The following is a 16,278-nucleotide window of genomic DNA, read 5'->3' on the forward strand; positions in this document are numbered from 1 at the left end:
CATGAAGCGACTTTCATGAGAACTTTCTTCCACAATAAGTTTGATATATCTTAGTTCTACAGTAATGTCATCTAACCTGTTCTGAATACTTTTGGGAGTTTGTAATCCAGAATTACTCATCCAAGATCAGGACCTGAGCTCACTAATGCTTGTGGCTGAATGCAATCAAGTCATAGTTATAATATAAAGTAAACATGAAAGTTGTTATGCTCTATAACAGGGTTCAGGTGTACGTTCTGTATAACATCCAGACCCATCACAATAGGTGTTACCAACTTAGCTCAAATGAAGCAGCTCTCTGTGATGTTTTTGAAATATTCACAAAAGACCCTCTCGCTGTGCATGTAATTATAACTACTTAAGAGCAATTTTACAAGCTTATGCCAGGTATTTCACAGTCTATGTATGTATGCCATATAATGACTTACAAATGCATTTTTTAAAGCATTACAAATACAGGATTCATAGGAAGTGGTACGATTAGTTCTATTCATTGGTGTAACTTGGATAATATGGGCCCTAACGCAAAAAATAAATAATAAAATAAATAAATTAATTAATTAAAAATGAATGGGCCCCTGTATGAAAACTTAAATAAATAAAAGAAGACAAAGTAGTTTGCTTGTTTCATGACGATGACTGTGTCTCAACCAAGGTGCTGTGATGTAGGCTAATGCTTGACATATTAGGTTATCGTAACAGGCCTAACTAATGAAAAGTGTAAAATGGGCTAAGTAGCTATATAAGTCAAAGTCAAATTTATTTAAAAAACATATCTAAAAACAACAGCGGTTGATCAAAGTGCTGTGCAATCAAAAGAGGAAAAAGCATAAAACAACATAATAAAAACACACAGACCAGTTCAACCAGAAGGAACTGGTTGGTGGACCTTAGTGACTTTGATGTGGTTGTAATAGGTCAGTGAGATAGTTTGGCACTAGCCCATTTAAAGATTTATAGGCAAACAATAAAACCTTTAAATCAATCCTAAAATGTACAGACAGCCAGTGAAAGGAGGCCAGTACTGAGGAAATGTGCTCTTTCGTGCATGTTCCTGTTAAAAGACGAACTGCAGCATTCTGGACCCCCTGTAACCACGAGAAGCCTGGCTAACACCAACATAAAGGGCCTCGCAATAGTCAAGTCAAGGATGAGATAAAATCATGTATACCCCTTTCAAAATCATTATAAAAAAGCTTGATTTTAGATAAGAGCATTACTTGGAAAAAGATGTCTTTGTCTGTTTGTCCAACATAAAATCACTGTCCAATATCATACCCAAATTTTTTACATATGGTTCCAGTGATCAAAAGTCCATTTGAAGGGCATCACAGGCTCCGCTGGGTCCAAATATTAGGACTTCAGTTTTATTCTCATTAAAGTTTAAAAATGTAAAGGCCATCCAGGCTTTAATGTCCAGTTAAAGTCGTTTTAAAGAGTTTGTATCTTTCCTTTTTAAGGGCAGGTAAATCTAAGTTCCATCTGCGTAGCAGTGGAAAGAGATGCCATATTTTCTAAGAATGGACTTTAAAGGGAGCATATATAGGAAAAATAGGACTGGCCCGAGAATAAAACTCTGAGGGACTCCACAGGGCAAAGGCTCTGAAGAGGTTTAAAAGGCACCAAGGATGACAGAAAAAGTTGAAACCAACTGCGAGGTCTAAAAGCATAAAAATGATAGAATCCCTGGAGTCCACAGCTAATAAAAATTGTTAAAAACTTTTAAAAGTGCAGATTTAGTGCTGTGAAGAGCTTTAAAACCAGCCTGGAACACCTCATGAATACCGTGTGTGTCTAAAAAGGATTGCAATTGTAAAAGTACAACATTCTCCAAAGTTTTTGAAAGAAACAAGAGTTTGGTAATTGGTCTAAAATTAGAGAGGACTGAGGTTTCCAGATAAGGTTTTTAAACAGTGGTTGTACTACTGCATGCTGAAAGTTTGCTGGTGCAATATCTGAAGTGAGACTGCTGTTCATAAGTGCTTAATTGTTTAGTCCCTTTATAAAGGTGAGGGGGGGCAACATCTGTGGGACAAGCTGAAGATTTCATATGAGCAATAATATTCTTTAGGAGAGAAAGAGACACAGGCTCAAACCGGGTAAAACAGCAGAGCAAGTGACAGTGATGGATGTCTCATAAGAAGGGGGTGAGATAAGAGCTCTAATGATCACAATCTTGTCAACAAAAAAAGTGTAGGAATTTTCACAGGTGTCTAAAAAAACATCAAGACAAGCAGATTAGGGGCATTAATAATTGGTTAAATGGTACTAAAAAGAAGGTTTATGGCAGGTTTTAAAACAATATGAGAAAAAATATTTGTCCTTTTAGCTTTAACGATTCTCATCTGACTGCACGAGTAGTGTCATTCAACCATGGCTCAGATTTAAGTTCGGAACGCATTATTGTAAACGGAGCAACAGCGTCCAGGATGTTTTGTCAGGTGAAATAAAATAGTAAGATTAGCTCCAAAGGGGGCCCTGGGTGAGTCTCAGCAACATTTTTAAAATGGCAAAGAACTGTACAGCAGTGGAGGGATTAAGCAAATGACCACAACGAGCTGGAGCACATGATCTAGCGATATGACAAGAGAGAGAGCTTAAGTAAAACGAGCATGTGATCAGTGAAAACTGCATTTCATACTTCAGTGTTAAAAACAAGTAGACCACAGGATAAAACAAGATCTAGTGTGTGCTCATGCTCTTGTGTAGGACCATTCACAGACCGAACAAGACTGAAAGCATCAATAAGAGGTAGAAAGTCTTTAAGCAACAGATTAGTAGAGCAGCATACACGAATATCAAAATCTCTGATGATAAAAGCCCTGTCATATTTTGACACAAATCCAGCAACGAAATCAGAAAAGTGTTTGATGAAGTTCTTGTTTGAGCTTGTTAGAAAACATCTCAGAAATCTCTCAGTAGTCGATCAGTGTGGAAGGAGACCAAATACTTTTCTCATTCCTCCTATTTGAATGGTATGTACTGGTGATCAAAGCTCAGACAGATAACGTATCAAGAGTTTACTACAAATGAATAGTTATAGGTTTTTATTGATTGTTTAAGAATTTTTTGGATTTTAAACAGCTTGAAATACCTTCTGGTGTCTAGCTTATAGTATTTAAATTTACCAAATACTTTTCTCATTTCTCTCCAGAACTTCTTAGGATTTACGTTCTCCATTTTCTCTTAAAATGGGTTTAGGACTCCTCCACTAGGAGTCGCTGTGGGGAAGTGATTGAATAAGGCTGCACATAATAGCCAAGTGCCCTGCGATGGACTAGCGACCTGTCCAGGGTGTATCCTGCCTTCCACCCAATGACAGCTGGGATAGGCTCCAGCACCCCACCGCGACCCAGAAGGATAAGCGGTTTAGATGATGTATGTATGTATGTATGTACAATAGCCAAGGAACAAATGTGTATCAAAAACAGACATATGGTGTTGTTTCTCCTTTGTAATGTACCACAATGTCTAGTTATTCTTCATTAATACAACTTGACATATGTTGTATTTTGATTTTTGTTACAACATTAAAGGAGAATTCCAACAATTTTTTCAAATTATAAACAAGTGATTCTGAGAACCAGACCTATAAAGGGGCATTCCCCCCTAGATTTCTGCATAAATAAATGGTTAAGATGAAAACAGAGTCATTCCAAGGGGCATCCACTGTCACTCAGAACGGTTTAAGAGTATTTTGATGTGTTGATGGAATTGTTCACAGTGGTGGTTATAGGAACCAGACGTCTGACCAGACATTTAATGCCTCTAAATGCTTTGTCACTGAAAGTTGTTACATGTATTAGTCACAAATACATTGCCAGATGTCTGAGACTTAGTTTTACGATAGTTTTAAGAATGTTTTGGACTAAAAGATGTTTTAAATGCATTCATGGTGGAGAGATACACATAGAATGTTGTAAAGCAAAACAGTCCCCAAAGAAAACTTATTTTTTTCAGATTTTCCACTGTTTTACCTGGTCATTTTGGATAGTTAAATAAAATAACTATGTTTGCTTTGTAGACAGTGTGACCTCTGGTTCCTATCAACACCACTGTACGAAAATCCAAGCTGGCAAGTTTCGTCACAAAGCACCAGTTCTCATCAAACCTTCTGAATACCACCGCTTACGTCTTAACCACTGAAAATACGCTGGAATTCCTCTTTAATCACGCTCGTTTGAACTAGTATTCAAGGCTTTCAAGAACATCTGAACACCAGAACAAAGTCTGATTTGGTTAGTTTCACTCTGAGGTTACAGTTAGGGTTTAAGTTTAGGTTTAGGGACTGGTTAAGACGGTAGGTATTCATCAGGTCTCCATTTAGGGAACCATCCAAAGTTATTACCCAAACTCTGGGCTGCACAAGAACATCCGAGAGCTAAAGAGGGCAAAACAGTAAATTCTGTTGAATTTAGAGAAGATTTAGTGCTTCTACATTTCCATTTAAAACAGAACTGTTCCGGAAGCACCACGAAAAGTCCATGATTACAGAAAACAATCATAAACTCATAAACAATGGACAACAATAAAGGGTCATTGTGACCGGTCAGAGTAGTGTTTTTGGTGTACAGGAGGAAGTGAAACATTCTCATGCTTGACATTATCATAGAGGCTGAACCAAATGGGAAGTTTTGCATTGTTCAACTTCTACCATTTTCTGTTCCAATTAAGAGAAGTCTGGACGAATCTGGGTTGGAACTGCTCTACAGAGAGTGTAAAGGAGCCAGTTTGTTACTATGAAGGTACACGGTGTTGCTGTAATCCTGGGCATGGTGATTCTACATGTGGTGGACACCCAGGATGGCCACTGGCCTGTCCACACTGTGTGCAACTCAAACAAGATCAGCGTCAAATACAGGAGCTGTGGTGAGATTCAATGAGTATATGTTTGATGCTTGTTTGTGGGATGCTTGTGAGGGGGTGGGGTTGGGGTTTGGGAGATGGGGTGGCGGTGTGTGTGACTTGGGGTGAGTAGGCGGGACCCATTTCTTGAACTATACTTCAATCTTTAAGAAGATTTATTCAGAGTTGCTGTATTTGCATTTCATCTCGAACTGAGTAAAAGTTAGTGCAACTATGCAATGGGCAAATATTCCAAATCCCTTTTATAGTTCATGGTACTTATTTAAGCTGTGCTCTTCCCTTCCGGAAGGAGTTATTTTGATCATTATACCAATCACCAACTATTTATTAGCAGCTACTGTTAGCTATCAGAGCTAAGAGTAGCTAATGGTCTAGTACACTTTATACACTACCTTGCGAAAGTTTGAGATTTTTTTTAAAAACATGACAAAAAAGTTGCATTGATATATATTTACTGATTCTACTGTGATGCTACTGCTCTATAACTTAGACAATAGATATAAATAAAATATAACAACAATAGATTTCTACTGATTTGTAGGAAATGGTTAAAATGAAGAAATGTGTCCAACATTTTAAACAGAGCTGTAGATCTTTCCTTTAATGACTCAGAGTACAACATTTGGAATGAAGTTATGCTAAAATTGACATTCCGAATTCCTCCTATTTAAATGGTATAAATGGTACTGGTGATCAAAGCTCAGACAGACAACGTATCAAGAGTTTACTACAAATTAATAATCATAGTTTATTATTGATTGTTTAAGAATTTAAATACCTTCTGGTGTCTAGCTTATAGTATTTAAATTTACACTGTATAAGTTAGAATGGAAAAAAACAACAGCATCATAATATTACAAGTGAGTGCAAACTAATGGTAGTGTGTATTAATACAATTTTTCAACTTATTAACTTTTATAATGAGATATCATTATCAACTGTGCTTCTTGTCCATTATAACAGCTACATGGGCATCATGGAAAAATAGCCCACTAACAGAAAACAAGTCAATCTTTTTTATATTTTTTTCCATTTTTTTACTTTGTTTGTTTATTTGACGTTTTTTATGTTTTATTTAATCTTTTTTTATTATTGTCTTTTTTCTTGTTTTGTTTGTTTTTATATAAGAAATCTTCTTAACTTTACATACTACCACTCAGTTACTGATACAACTAAAAATAGAAAAGACAGGTTTTCACCCCAAACTACAGAATGATCAGAATGTTGTAAGTTATTATAGTGTGTATATCACCACTTTACCAATAAAATCACCACTTTTTAAAATTACTTTATTGAATTGGCTTTATAAAGTCAACTTTATGATTTTTAATTATTATTTAATGTTTTTTTGTTTTGTATCATTTTCATAAGTTGAAGTTTTCATGCCAGAACTACGAAATTTTGTTTGCAGGATTGTAGAGCCTCTAGTCGAATAGTTCACTTGTGCTTTTTGGTCTGATCACATGTACAATTTCTGTACAGTAGTCATTTAAATACTTTTTTACATAAAAAAGGAAGCAGCTGAATGTTACAAATTCACACAAATGATGCCACAAAGGACACTGACACTCATATACATTACATACAATCTCACATACATAATAGGACACACATTTATACATACACACATATTAACAACCACCTGGGATACCATAGCAATGTCCTAGCAACATCTTAGCAACTAACTGAGATACCATAGCAATGGCTTATTAACAGTTCAGTAACCACACAGGATACCATAGCAACGACTTAGCAACACCTTAGCAACTTTCTGGGATAACATAGCAACAACCTAGCAACACCTTAGCAACTACCTAGGTTGCCATAGCAATGACCAAGCAATACCTTACCAACCCTATAGATACCATGGCCACAGCCTAGCAACACCTTGGCAAACACCTAGGATAACAACAGCTCTATAATACCTAAGCAACCACCAGGGATACCATGGCAACAGCCTGGCAACACTTTAGCAACTACCTGGAACACCATAACAACAGCCGAGCAATATCTTGGCAACTACCTAGGATGTCAACAGCCCAGAAACACCTAAACAACCACCTGGTATAGCATGGCAATGGCTTAGCAACACATTAGCAACTACCTGGTATACCATAGCAACAGGCTAGCAATATCTTGGCAACCACCTACAATGTCAACAGGCTAGTAACACCTAAGCAACCACCTGGTATACCATAGCAATAGCCTGGCAACACTTTAGCAACCACTTGGGATTCTATATCAATGGTCTTGCAACACCTTAGCAACCACTTAAGACTTATGTATGTTAGTTTGTATGTTATGTCTATGAGGGACAGAGTGAGAGATGTGATGCTGTATGGCAACTGTGTTTGTGATTGGTCCCAAAGCACAAGCAGGCTATAATATTATATAGGCTCATTGTAAAAAGTGAAGCTTTGTGAAGTTAATTTATATATATATATATATATATATATATATATATATATATATATATATATATATATGTGTAGTCTTTGATGGCTTTAATCCAGTTTCCGGTGCTGGCCTTCAGGTATGTGTACAACCATGTCAATATTCTGATGTTGTCCTTCCAGATCCTCTACAGGACATAGGCTTCACCCTTCAGAGCTCTTGTTCTCAGATTTGGACAAAGCCAATTGCAATTAAAGTGACTCTCCCTCTGAGTAAGTGCTCTGTCTGTCACCCACACTCCTTCACCCAGCATCAGTGAGGGCATCTGCCTACAGTGGGATACAAAAGCCTGAGACAACATTAAATGTCTGGGATTTTTCAATTAAAGTTGGAAATAAACAACAGAAATTTAAGAATTTTGTAAAATGTAAAGGGAATAAGAAACATTGAAGATTCTGCACTATTTCCAGGTTACTATTCAACTTTTAGCAGATTTGTAACACTGATCATGTTAGGCCCTTTGCACAAAAAGCTCAGATTTTATTTCTTAGTCTTTTACATTGAAGCTCAGACAATTCTCAAGTAAATTTGATGTATCAGAGGCTTCGACACATAATTGCGGAGTCCAGATTGAGCGTTTGTTGTCATTAAAGCAAAAGGGGACATGTCAAATACTAAGAAATTTTTACATTCATAAATTTGTCTAGATATTTCCAGGTTTCTACTTTTCATTCAAATTGTTAATGAAATTTCTTCACTAAATTAAAACAGAAAACATTATACTCTGTTAATTTTACATCAGTTGACCAAAATAAAGACTGTTTTGTAATAACAGCACATGAAGGCATGGGTATGTAAATGAACTCTGTGTGACCTCCAGGGAAATCCATTGATGAGTGTTACGTTTCTATGGATCTAACTTTTCTCGGAGACCTCATCCTCCATCATGATGAGCCGCTCTGCCTGCCCGACTTTCCTCGCTTCACCTTCTGCGGCAGCAAGAAAGGAGGTAAGAGTGAGGGGGGTCCACAGAGAAGTGCATTAGAGGCCTTCTCACACTTTTAAAAGCCAAGAACCCTATTTGCAGAAAACATTAGCATCATATGAAGAACTGTTCTAAATGATCCCTCCTCAGCCAGGTCACAGTGATGAACCTGGTCACAGTCAGTGATGAACATGCTATCATGCTTTTAAAGAAAACATCACAGGTGCTGAATGAATCTCTAATACAAAGACAGGTAGATAGATAGATAGATAGATAGATAGATAGATAGATAGATGAAGAAGATGGTGATGGAGAAGATGATGAAGAAAAAGATGATGGTGAATAAACCGAACATAAGAAGAGTAAAAAAGAGGAAGAAAAGGATGAAGATGAAGACAATCAAGAAAAAGAAGATGATGATGGTGAAGAAGAAGAAGAAGAAGAAGAAGAAGAAGAAGAAGAAGAACATGATGATGAAGAAGAAGATGATGAAGAAAAAGAAGATAGTGATGAAGGAAAAGATCATCACGAAGAAACAGATGATGATGAATAAACAGAAGATAAGAAGAAGAATAAAATAAGAAGAAAAAGATGAAGACAATGAAGATGAAGACAATCAAGAAAAAGATAGATAGATCAATAGATGAATAGACAGAAAGACAGACAGACAGACAGATAGACAGATAGATAGATGAAGAAGGAGAAGAAGAAGAACATAGTGATGAAGGAAAAGATCATCATAAAGCAAAATATAATGAAGAAAAAAGATGATAAATAAACAGAAGATGAATAAAAAGAAGAAGAAAAAGATGATGACAATGAAGATCAAGACAATTAAGAAAAATAATATAAGAAGCAGAAGAAGAAGAAAAAGAAGAAGAAGAAGAAGAAGATAAGAAGAAGAAGAAAAAGAAGAAAAAGAAATAACACATATGGATAAATACAGTGCTTACAATGTATTTCCTTTTTTTTAGAACTTTTCTAGAATCTAGCTAGAACTGCTTATATTTGTTTAGGTAAGCATGTAGGCCTGAATGTATAGATGAAGAAGTCTTTAAGATTATAAAACATGTTTTTAAGTGTGTCTAAACTTTGACTGGTAGCGACTGTACAGTGTGTGGTGCTGCAGTAGTAAATGAGCTCTGTTCCAGCATTGATCGGTGTCGTATCTTTTTCAGAAATGATTAGTGTGGAGACGTCTCTGAATACACTGAAGCTCCACCTGAAGGTCTGTTTGATCTGTTATCAATGGCATAGAATCTCTGTAATTCATTTATCAGAGTCTAATCCCCACCCTCTCTCTCCACAGGGTCTTTACAATCTGATGGTATATGGAATAAACCAAGATGGCTTCCAAATTGTTTGTGTGAATGCCACTCTTGAGTTTCACTGATCGGAATATCTGGAGAAAAACAGAGAACGCTTCAAAACCACACAGAATAATGCCAGTAAAGGAACTGATCTGGATTGGACGTGTAAAGGATGCTATGCTAAGGAAACTCTTACTATTTATGACTTTGCTATCAGTGTAACAATGTGATTTTAAACGTTTTTTAATGTGTTGTGATTCAGAATTCTGATAATGCTGTCTAAATGATGCTTCTTAAATTAGGAACACACAGTCATAATCAAATGTTCATGTTACATGTGTTGTTGATTTTCTAAGTGAAAATAAGTTAACATAACCTTTACAGAGAACACACTTGAATATGACAAGTTCTGCTCATTTTAGTGCACAATTTCTATTTATTTGCTGAGTTTTACATACAGAAAAAAATAAAACTTAACATTTTAAATATGCCATTACTTTCACACAGGCCACATTTTATGTTTTATTTTTTCCAATATGTTATATTCAGCAAATAAACAGTAATTATGCATTACAATGTGCAGAAGTGTGCTCTCTGTAGAGGATGTAATTTGACCAAAGGGTGTCCAAACTTTTATGATATTAAATAGGATATTATACAATAACTATCAACATCCATAATAAAGGTTATTTTCACAATAATAACACATGAAGGCTTGAGTGTAGAAAAAAACATAAAGGAGACCTTAGAGCAGGGCTGCCCGAAGAGGAAGCTGGATTTGCTTTCTGTCCCAACAGAAAGATAACCCTACCCCTCACCCCCCCTAACCTAATAAGAGAGCAGACATATTTTTATTCTGTATATAAATTATTAAATTCTTATTTCCTACCATTAACCAGGTATTTATGAAGCATTTTAGTACCAAAATATAGTGTAATGTTGTAAAATAATATTGAAAAAACTACTAAGCTTTATTTGTGTATTATTTATCTTTTTGGCCTTCAGCCCAACACAAACTGTATGTTTGGCACCCCAAGACAAAAAGTCCGGGTACTCCTGCTTTTGAGTTTTAAACAGTACGGTTATTGCAGATATCTTTGGCCGTAGCAATATTAATTTTTACCAAAAGATGGCGCCCTTAAACCCTAAGATATTCCTTTCTGTGTCCTTCCTCCGTCTCTTCAGTTCCCTTTTCTCCCACCCATTCAGACATAGGCCAGCTGTGATGGATCAACATAAGTAATGCTGCTTTTATTACAGTAATGCACAGTTTTTTGCAAGTGTAGTGAATTTTCTTACTTTCTAAGTCCATTTCAGTCATTTCTCATCTGTTGATTCTTCACTGTGTCATTTACACATGACCCGTCCTTACCAGCCCAATCATGCTAAGCCACCCTTATGAAAGTACCATAATAATGTTTATAACATACTGTACTAACTGCATCACTCTTTCAGTGAATCGTCCTGAAATTACAGCTCAGTGCTGCTCCACCAAAGCCATTAGGTGGAGGTTTGCTGTTCTAGTGTGATGATTGTGGCAGCTGCCATTTTCAGCCGAAGGTTGTGTGTATGTTTGTGACAATGTAGTGAGGATTCCTGTTGCCTTTTTTGCAGCACTTGACTTTTCTAGTTGATGAACAGCAACACTCATGCACAAAAGCACATATGAACTGTGAATTATGTGTGATGATTGATCAAATCATGTCTGATGTCTGGAATCCATATGTCTAATAGGTATGATGTTATTGCCATCAAAAGAAAACCTCCAATCTCCAAACGTTTGTAGACACCTGCTCACTTTTTTCTGAAATCAGGGGTATTGACAGGGCATTTATCCTTCTGGGAAGGCTTTACACTACACTGCTGTGAGGGTCTGATTGCATTCAGACACAAGAGCATTAGTGGGGTCAGGTACTGATGTTGTGGATCACTCCAACTCATCCCAAAGGTACTAGATGGAGCTTGATCACTCCAGAGAATGCAGTTCTGCTGCTCCTCAGCCTAATGCTGGGGGCTTTAAACACCTCTAGCTGACGCCTGGCATTGAGCATGGTGACCTCAGGCTCATGTGTAGCTGCTCCAGAGCGCCCATTCTGTTGACAATGCTTTTCCATGGAAACTATGCACCTCAAGGTAGCACTATTCACAGCATTAAAAGGGCAATATTTCAATTCATGAAACTGTAGATGTAACACTACTAAGCTTCAGTAGCATAGCACTGTCAATAACTTTCAGAATCATCTTCTGAACGATGTAACAAAGTAACTTGAGTTGGTAAAAATGCTGCCAAGGTAAACTGAGTAGGTGAAAAATGCAAAAATGTTCACAGTAACATAACAGTTTAGGGGTAAAATCAGGCAGAAATTGAAATATTATGTCTGAGATTTCCAGTGTTTTGGCCTATTTACTACAAAACCTCAAAGTAGTTACAGATGGAGAAGACAAACAAGACAAAACATGGTAAAAGCATTAAGGGGACACAAAAAGTTCACTTTCTGAAGTCCAAATGTGCACAAAATTATACACAAACTGTGTGACTGTGACTGTGTCCTGCAACAAGCGCTGGTCAAGTATGGACCAAACCCATTGATTACACTACTGCTGTCTCAACGTGTAGTTACTGCTGAAATCAGAAGGGTGATGATGCTTACAACTCCCCCCATAAATCCCTTGGTAAAAAGGCTACAAGAAATAAATGTATGGCTTCTGAATCAGCTGAAAGGAACAGTCAGGTCTGTCAATAATGTTGTAATACGAATCACCTATTCCCTGAGAAACAGGTGCTATAAAGTAACTACAGCTCTGTAGTACAGCACTATAAACAACCTTTTAACCATATTCTGAATTATACATTTACAATTGTACATATACCATTTCACACTACGAAAGCTTTAAAAGGTTAGTAACCAGGCTGCCTTAAAACTCCACCAGTCTTGCAGAATTTCTACATACTTGCTGGGAAGTAAATCAAGTCACTCCGAGTGGTTTGATGTGAAATGGCTCATTGCAGAGAAATTTGCTGACTCTAATTTTTTACAGTGGTGATGATAGAAACCAGTGGTCACAATGTCAACCACACAAATTAAGCAATATTTTCTATCCAAAATGAGCAGTGAACATATATGCAGTGTTAATAAAGGTAAAACAGTGATAAATCCCAAAAATAAGTTTTAAAACCTTAACACAAATATCTTGTAAAAGAATGCTTCATGCATCAGGCAGCAAATTCATGACCATTTCATGTCATATCTTTCTGTGAGGGAGCTTTTAGAGGCATTAAACTCTTTAGATGTCTGGTTTCTGTTTCCATCACTGTGCACATTTCTAACTGAGTAAGTTTCTCTAGAATGGAGCACTTCACCTGAAACTACTCTGAATGACTTTGTTTACATTTTACTTGTACAACGTTTACAACTATGCAAAATGTTTTGAAAAATCAGTGGAATTCCCCTTCTTATGGTAAGAATGGAAGTCTCAATAAACTTGAACTTCAATAAATTTTAAGCAAGCCAACTTTTTTTTTTAAATAAGAATATAAAATGTAGTGTGAAAAACATAGAAATAGAAAAGGAAATAGTAATAGAACTAAAAGTATTGAAATAGGAATAGAAAATAAGTGTAAGAATATAAAATGATCACTAAGGAGTTACTTTTATTTTGTAAAAAAATCAACTTTCCCTGATTACTAATACTCTCCGCAACATTTTTCAAAGCAGTTTGAGGTTTGAAACAGGCATGAAAATTTATCTGTTTAACAGCTCATGTCATACTTAATTTTTCAGCCTCTTATCTGTAACTGAAGGCCCTCTGAAATACATGAGAGTGATGGACATTAATGGAGTTGTTTTACCAGGAAATTCTAAGCACTGCTAACAAGTGTGGCTTGGACTCAAAGTTAAAAGATGCAAGAGACAAGACAGCAGTTTGGTTTAGTCATGAAGTACTTGAGCTTTTAGATATGCACGTATCCATTAACTATGCTGGCAAATCAGCAGAAGCGTGTTTATGTTTGTGGAGTATAAAAGAACATCTCTGTAGTCTGAATTGCAGTAAAAAACACAGTCTCTCTGCTTCTGCTCTGCTTTGAATTGCCACAGGAATGCTGTCTCAAGCCAAGCGAAAAATCCTTTCATGCATTGTATGAAGGAAAGGTCCACATGTTGAAAGGGTCAAGCTTAGGTAGATGCAAAGAGTTCAGAGTTTGTGCATTATTTGCACTGATAACAGCGGCTAATTTGATCGCATGCAGTAACCAAGGACCAAAAAATATCTATGCTGAGTTGTGGCTGAGCTGCAGCTCGAAGGCTGCAAGGCAAACAAGTCACCAGTCCCAAATGCAAACCGGTTTTTTCGCACCACTCCCTCTTCTCTTATCTTTGCAGGGCCTTCTGAGCCTGAGTTCAAACAGCGTGCGCTAAAAACACATACTGCATATTGCTGCGTTCAGAGTTTATTAAAGGGCCCATACCAAAGAAATCTGCTTTTTGTCCATTTTTTTTTATTTTTGAAAGAGTTTGTAAACAATGTAAACATTGTTAAAGTTCAATGTCCTAAATGTCCACTCCCTCGTCCTCACATGGAAGCTAAGCTGTAAAAAAAGCCTCAGTTTTTTTGTGATGTCACAAAAACGAAGCATTACATATATCTGCCTATAGCAGTTTAACCCTGCCCATTCATTTTGAAGTTATGAGGAGTGTTTCAGACAGGATTGCTTTTAAACTAAGCACATCATAGAACAGCCAATCGGAACAGAACTCATTTACATATATCAGTCTTAAAGGCACAGTAACGAGTAATGAAGAGAAGCAGTTTAACCCTAAGGGGATAAAGAACGGTTGAATATGTTCATTTAAAAATTAATTATGACTGTTTTTATTACATAAATTACGATAATTATTCTGTTTCAAACTTATCATTATAAACAATCCTGATAACTGTGTGCAATTAGCATCTTTTTAAAAAAGTCATGGTGGTAATAAATAGCCTGCTGCTGTAATTGCCCTGCAAAACATGCACCATGACATAATCGCATGTAAACTGCAGTAGTTGTTGGTGAAAATTGCAAATTTGTTTACATTATGTTGATTGTTTAGTGTTCCGAAGAAATACGAGAGGGTGAATAAAAATATATCAATGTAATGTCTATGGCGAAATAATTTCAATGTGTGTTAGTGCCTTTTCAAACATTTTCAGCATATTTTGACAACAACATTGAACACTGTGATCATTTTTATACCGTCCCATTACTAGGCTTTTACTCTATAACCCTGTCCAACCAGCAGCTGTATATTTCATGTCTCAAGTCCTTGTCCATAGCTTTGAGAACTGTGGTTGTCCAGGCCTACCTAAACAGCTCAACTAATAGTTACGCTTAAGTCTGATGGTTATAGAGTATGAAGTATTCCACATAAACTGTTGCTCCATGCCGTCCACAGCCATCTTCCAGCTTTGGTCTAGTGCTTGATGCTCTAAAGTTGCTGTGAGGTACTCTTTCAGGCCCGTTCATGGAGGATAAAGGAAACCTTTTGTTGCTGTGCAGTGTTGTTCCTTAGCAACAGGCTTGCATTTGGATGCCCTGGCAACGGTCAGTAAATAACATCACTCTCAAGTTTCCCTGCAGTTCGGACAGTCGGGTTTCATCTTCTCTTACTTTATGGGATTTTTTTTTGGAAACATACAATTACCGGGGCATTTACAACTACTATATATTTTTTGTACTTGTCTACCTCAGTATTGATGGTTTGGTTAAAAAAAAATACTATGAAGTTACATGGGGCCCACTTTAGTTTACACTGTGAATAAGGCACTCTGACTTATTATGCATTGAAAATTCAATTATTAATGATTCATTAATAAAATTCTGTAGGTTTTGATGAGGCCTCTGGCTGAAACTGCACACATAGTGTGTATAAACAAGTGACTAATTCACTCAAATAGTCTGGACCCATCTTAACTGTGAATTGTGTTGCTAGTAACCTCTACAGACTTAAGTCTAAAATGTCTTGGAACGTCAGTAACCAAAAAACACGTTTTGTGTTCACCAAAATGTTAACTACCTGTTTTACAGATATTTATTTAATAATGCAAATAGCAATACGGCATGTGCAGTCTACGTGCAATTTCACATGGGCTTACAACAGATTTAAAAGTAAAAAAAATTCATTAGTCCTCTCCCCCAAGAAAAAAAACATGTTGAGTATGACATCACTGGACTCTTCGGATACATTTCTAAACCCTATTTAGCAGAGCTTGTAGCTTATAGAATCTCATTTCAGTTATGTATTTAATATCTTGTTTTGAGCCATAAGATATGGTCCAGTTTGAAAAGTTACAAATCCACAAGAAAACAGATGACCACGATATGAGGCCTACTCTTGTGTGACGTGATGGAACTTCACTGAAAGTGAAAACTTCTACATGAAGAATACATACCATATAGACGCACAGGCTTATTCTACGTAATGTAACCATACAGGAATTTCCACAGTCTGCTGATACTTGTGGCTACGCTTGCTGAAGAAGTCTGGAAACTGTTACACTGCTAGAAGTTAGCTGATATTCAATGAGTTGATTTGGTAAGGTTAGGTTAGAGCAGTACAGTTCTGCATTTATACATCACTGGAAAAAAAATAACCTACAGGGTTGTTTAACTTACAAACTACTACATTAAATAAATGAATAATTGTATTAAACAAATGAACTGTGTTGTGTTTAAGTAACTAT

General features: G+C 36.5%; 1 protein-coding gene across 1 annotated transcript; it reads left to right on the forward strand.

Moving 5' to 3' along the window:
• The first annotated feature begins 4,588 nt into the window (after positions 1-4,588).
• Positions 4,589-9,912, forward strand: ly86 (lymphocyte antigen 86). The gene is made up of 5 exons (XM_036578667.1): positions 4,589-4,869; positions 7,443-7,532; positions 8,141-8,269; positions 9,424-9,473; positions 9,555-9,912. Exons 1-5 carry the CDS (start codon positions 4,740-4,742, stop codon positions 9,636-9,638), a joined length of 483 nt encoding a protein of 160 aa, XP_036434560.1. The 5' UTR covers positions 4,589-4,739; the 3' UTR covers positions 9,639-9,912.
• The last annotated feature ends 6,366 nt before the right edge of the window (positions 9,913-16,278 follow it).

Source organism: Colossoma macropomum, unplaced genomic scaffold (assembly GCF_904425465.1).
Source record: "Colossoma macropomum unplaced genomic scaffold, Colossoma_macropomum, whole genome shotgun sequence".
NCBI classification, from domain to species: Eukaryota; Metazoa; Chordata; class Actinopteri; order Characiformes; family Serrasalmidae; genus Colossoma; species Colossoma macropomum.

Coding starts and splice junctions, on each gene's coding strand:
- ly86 (XM_036578667.1), top strand. CDS start 4,740: ATGAAGGTACACGGTGTTGCTGTAATCCTGGGCATGGTGATTCTACAT. Junction 7,533..8,140: donor TAAAGTGACTCTCCCTCTGA/GTAAGTGCTCTG, acceptor TGTGACCTCCAG/GGAAATCCATTGATGAGTGT. Junction 9,474..9,554: donor CACTGAAGCTCCACCTGAAG/GTCTGTTTGATC, acceptor CTCTCTCCACAG/GGTCTTTACAATCTGATGGT.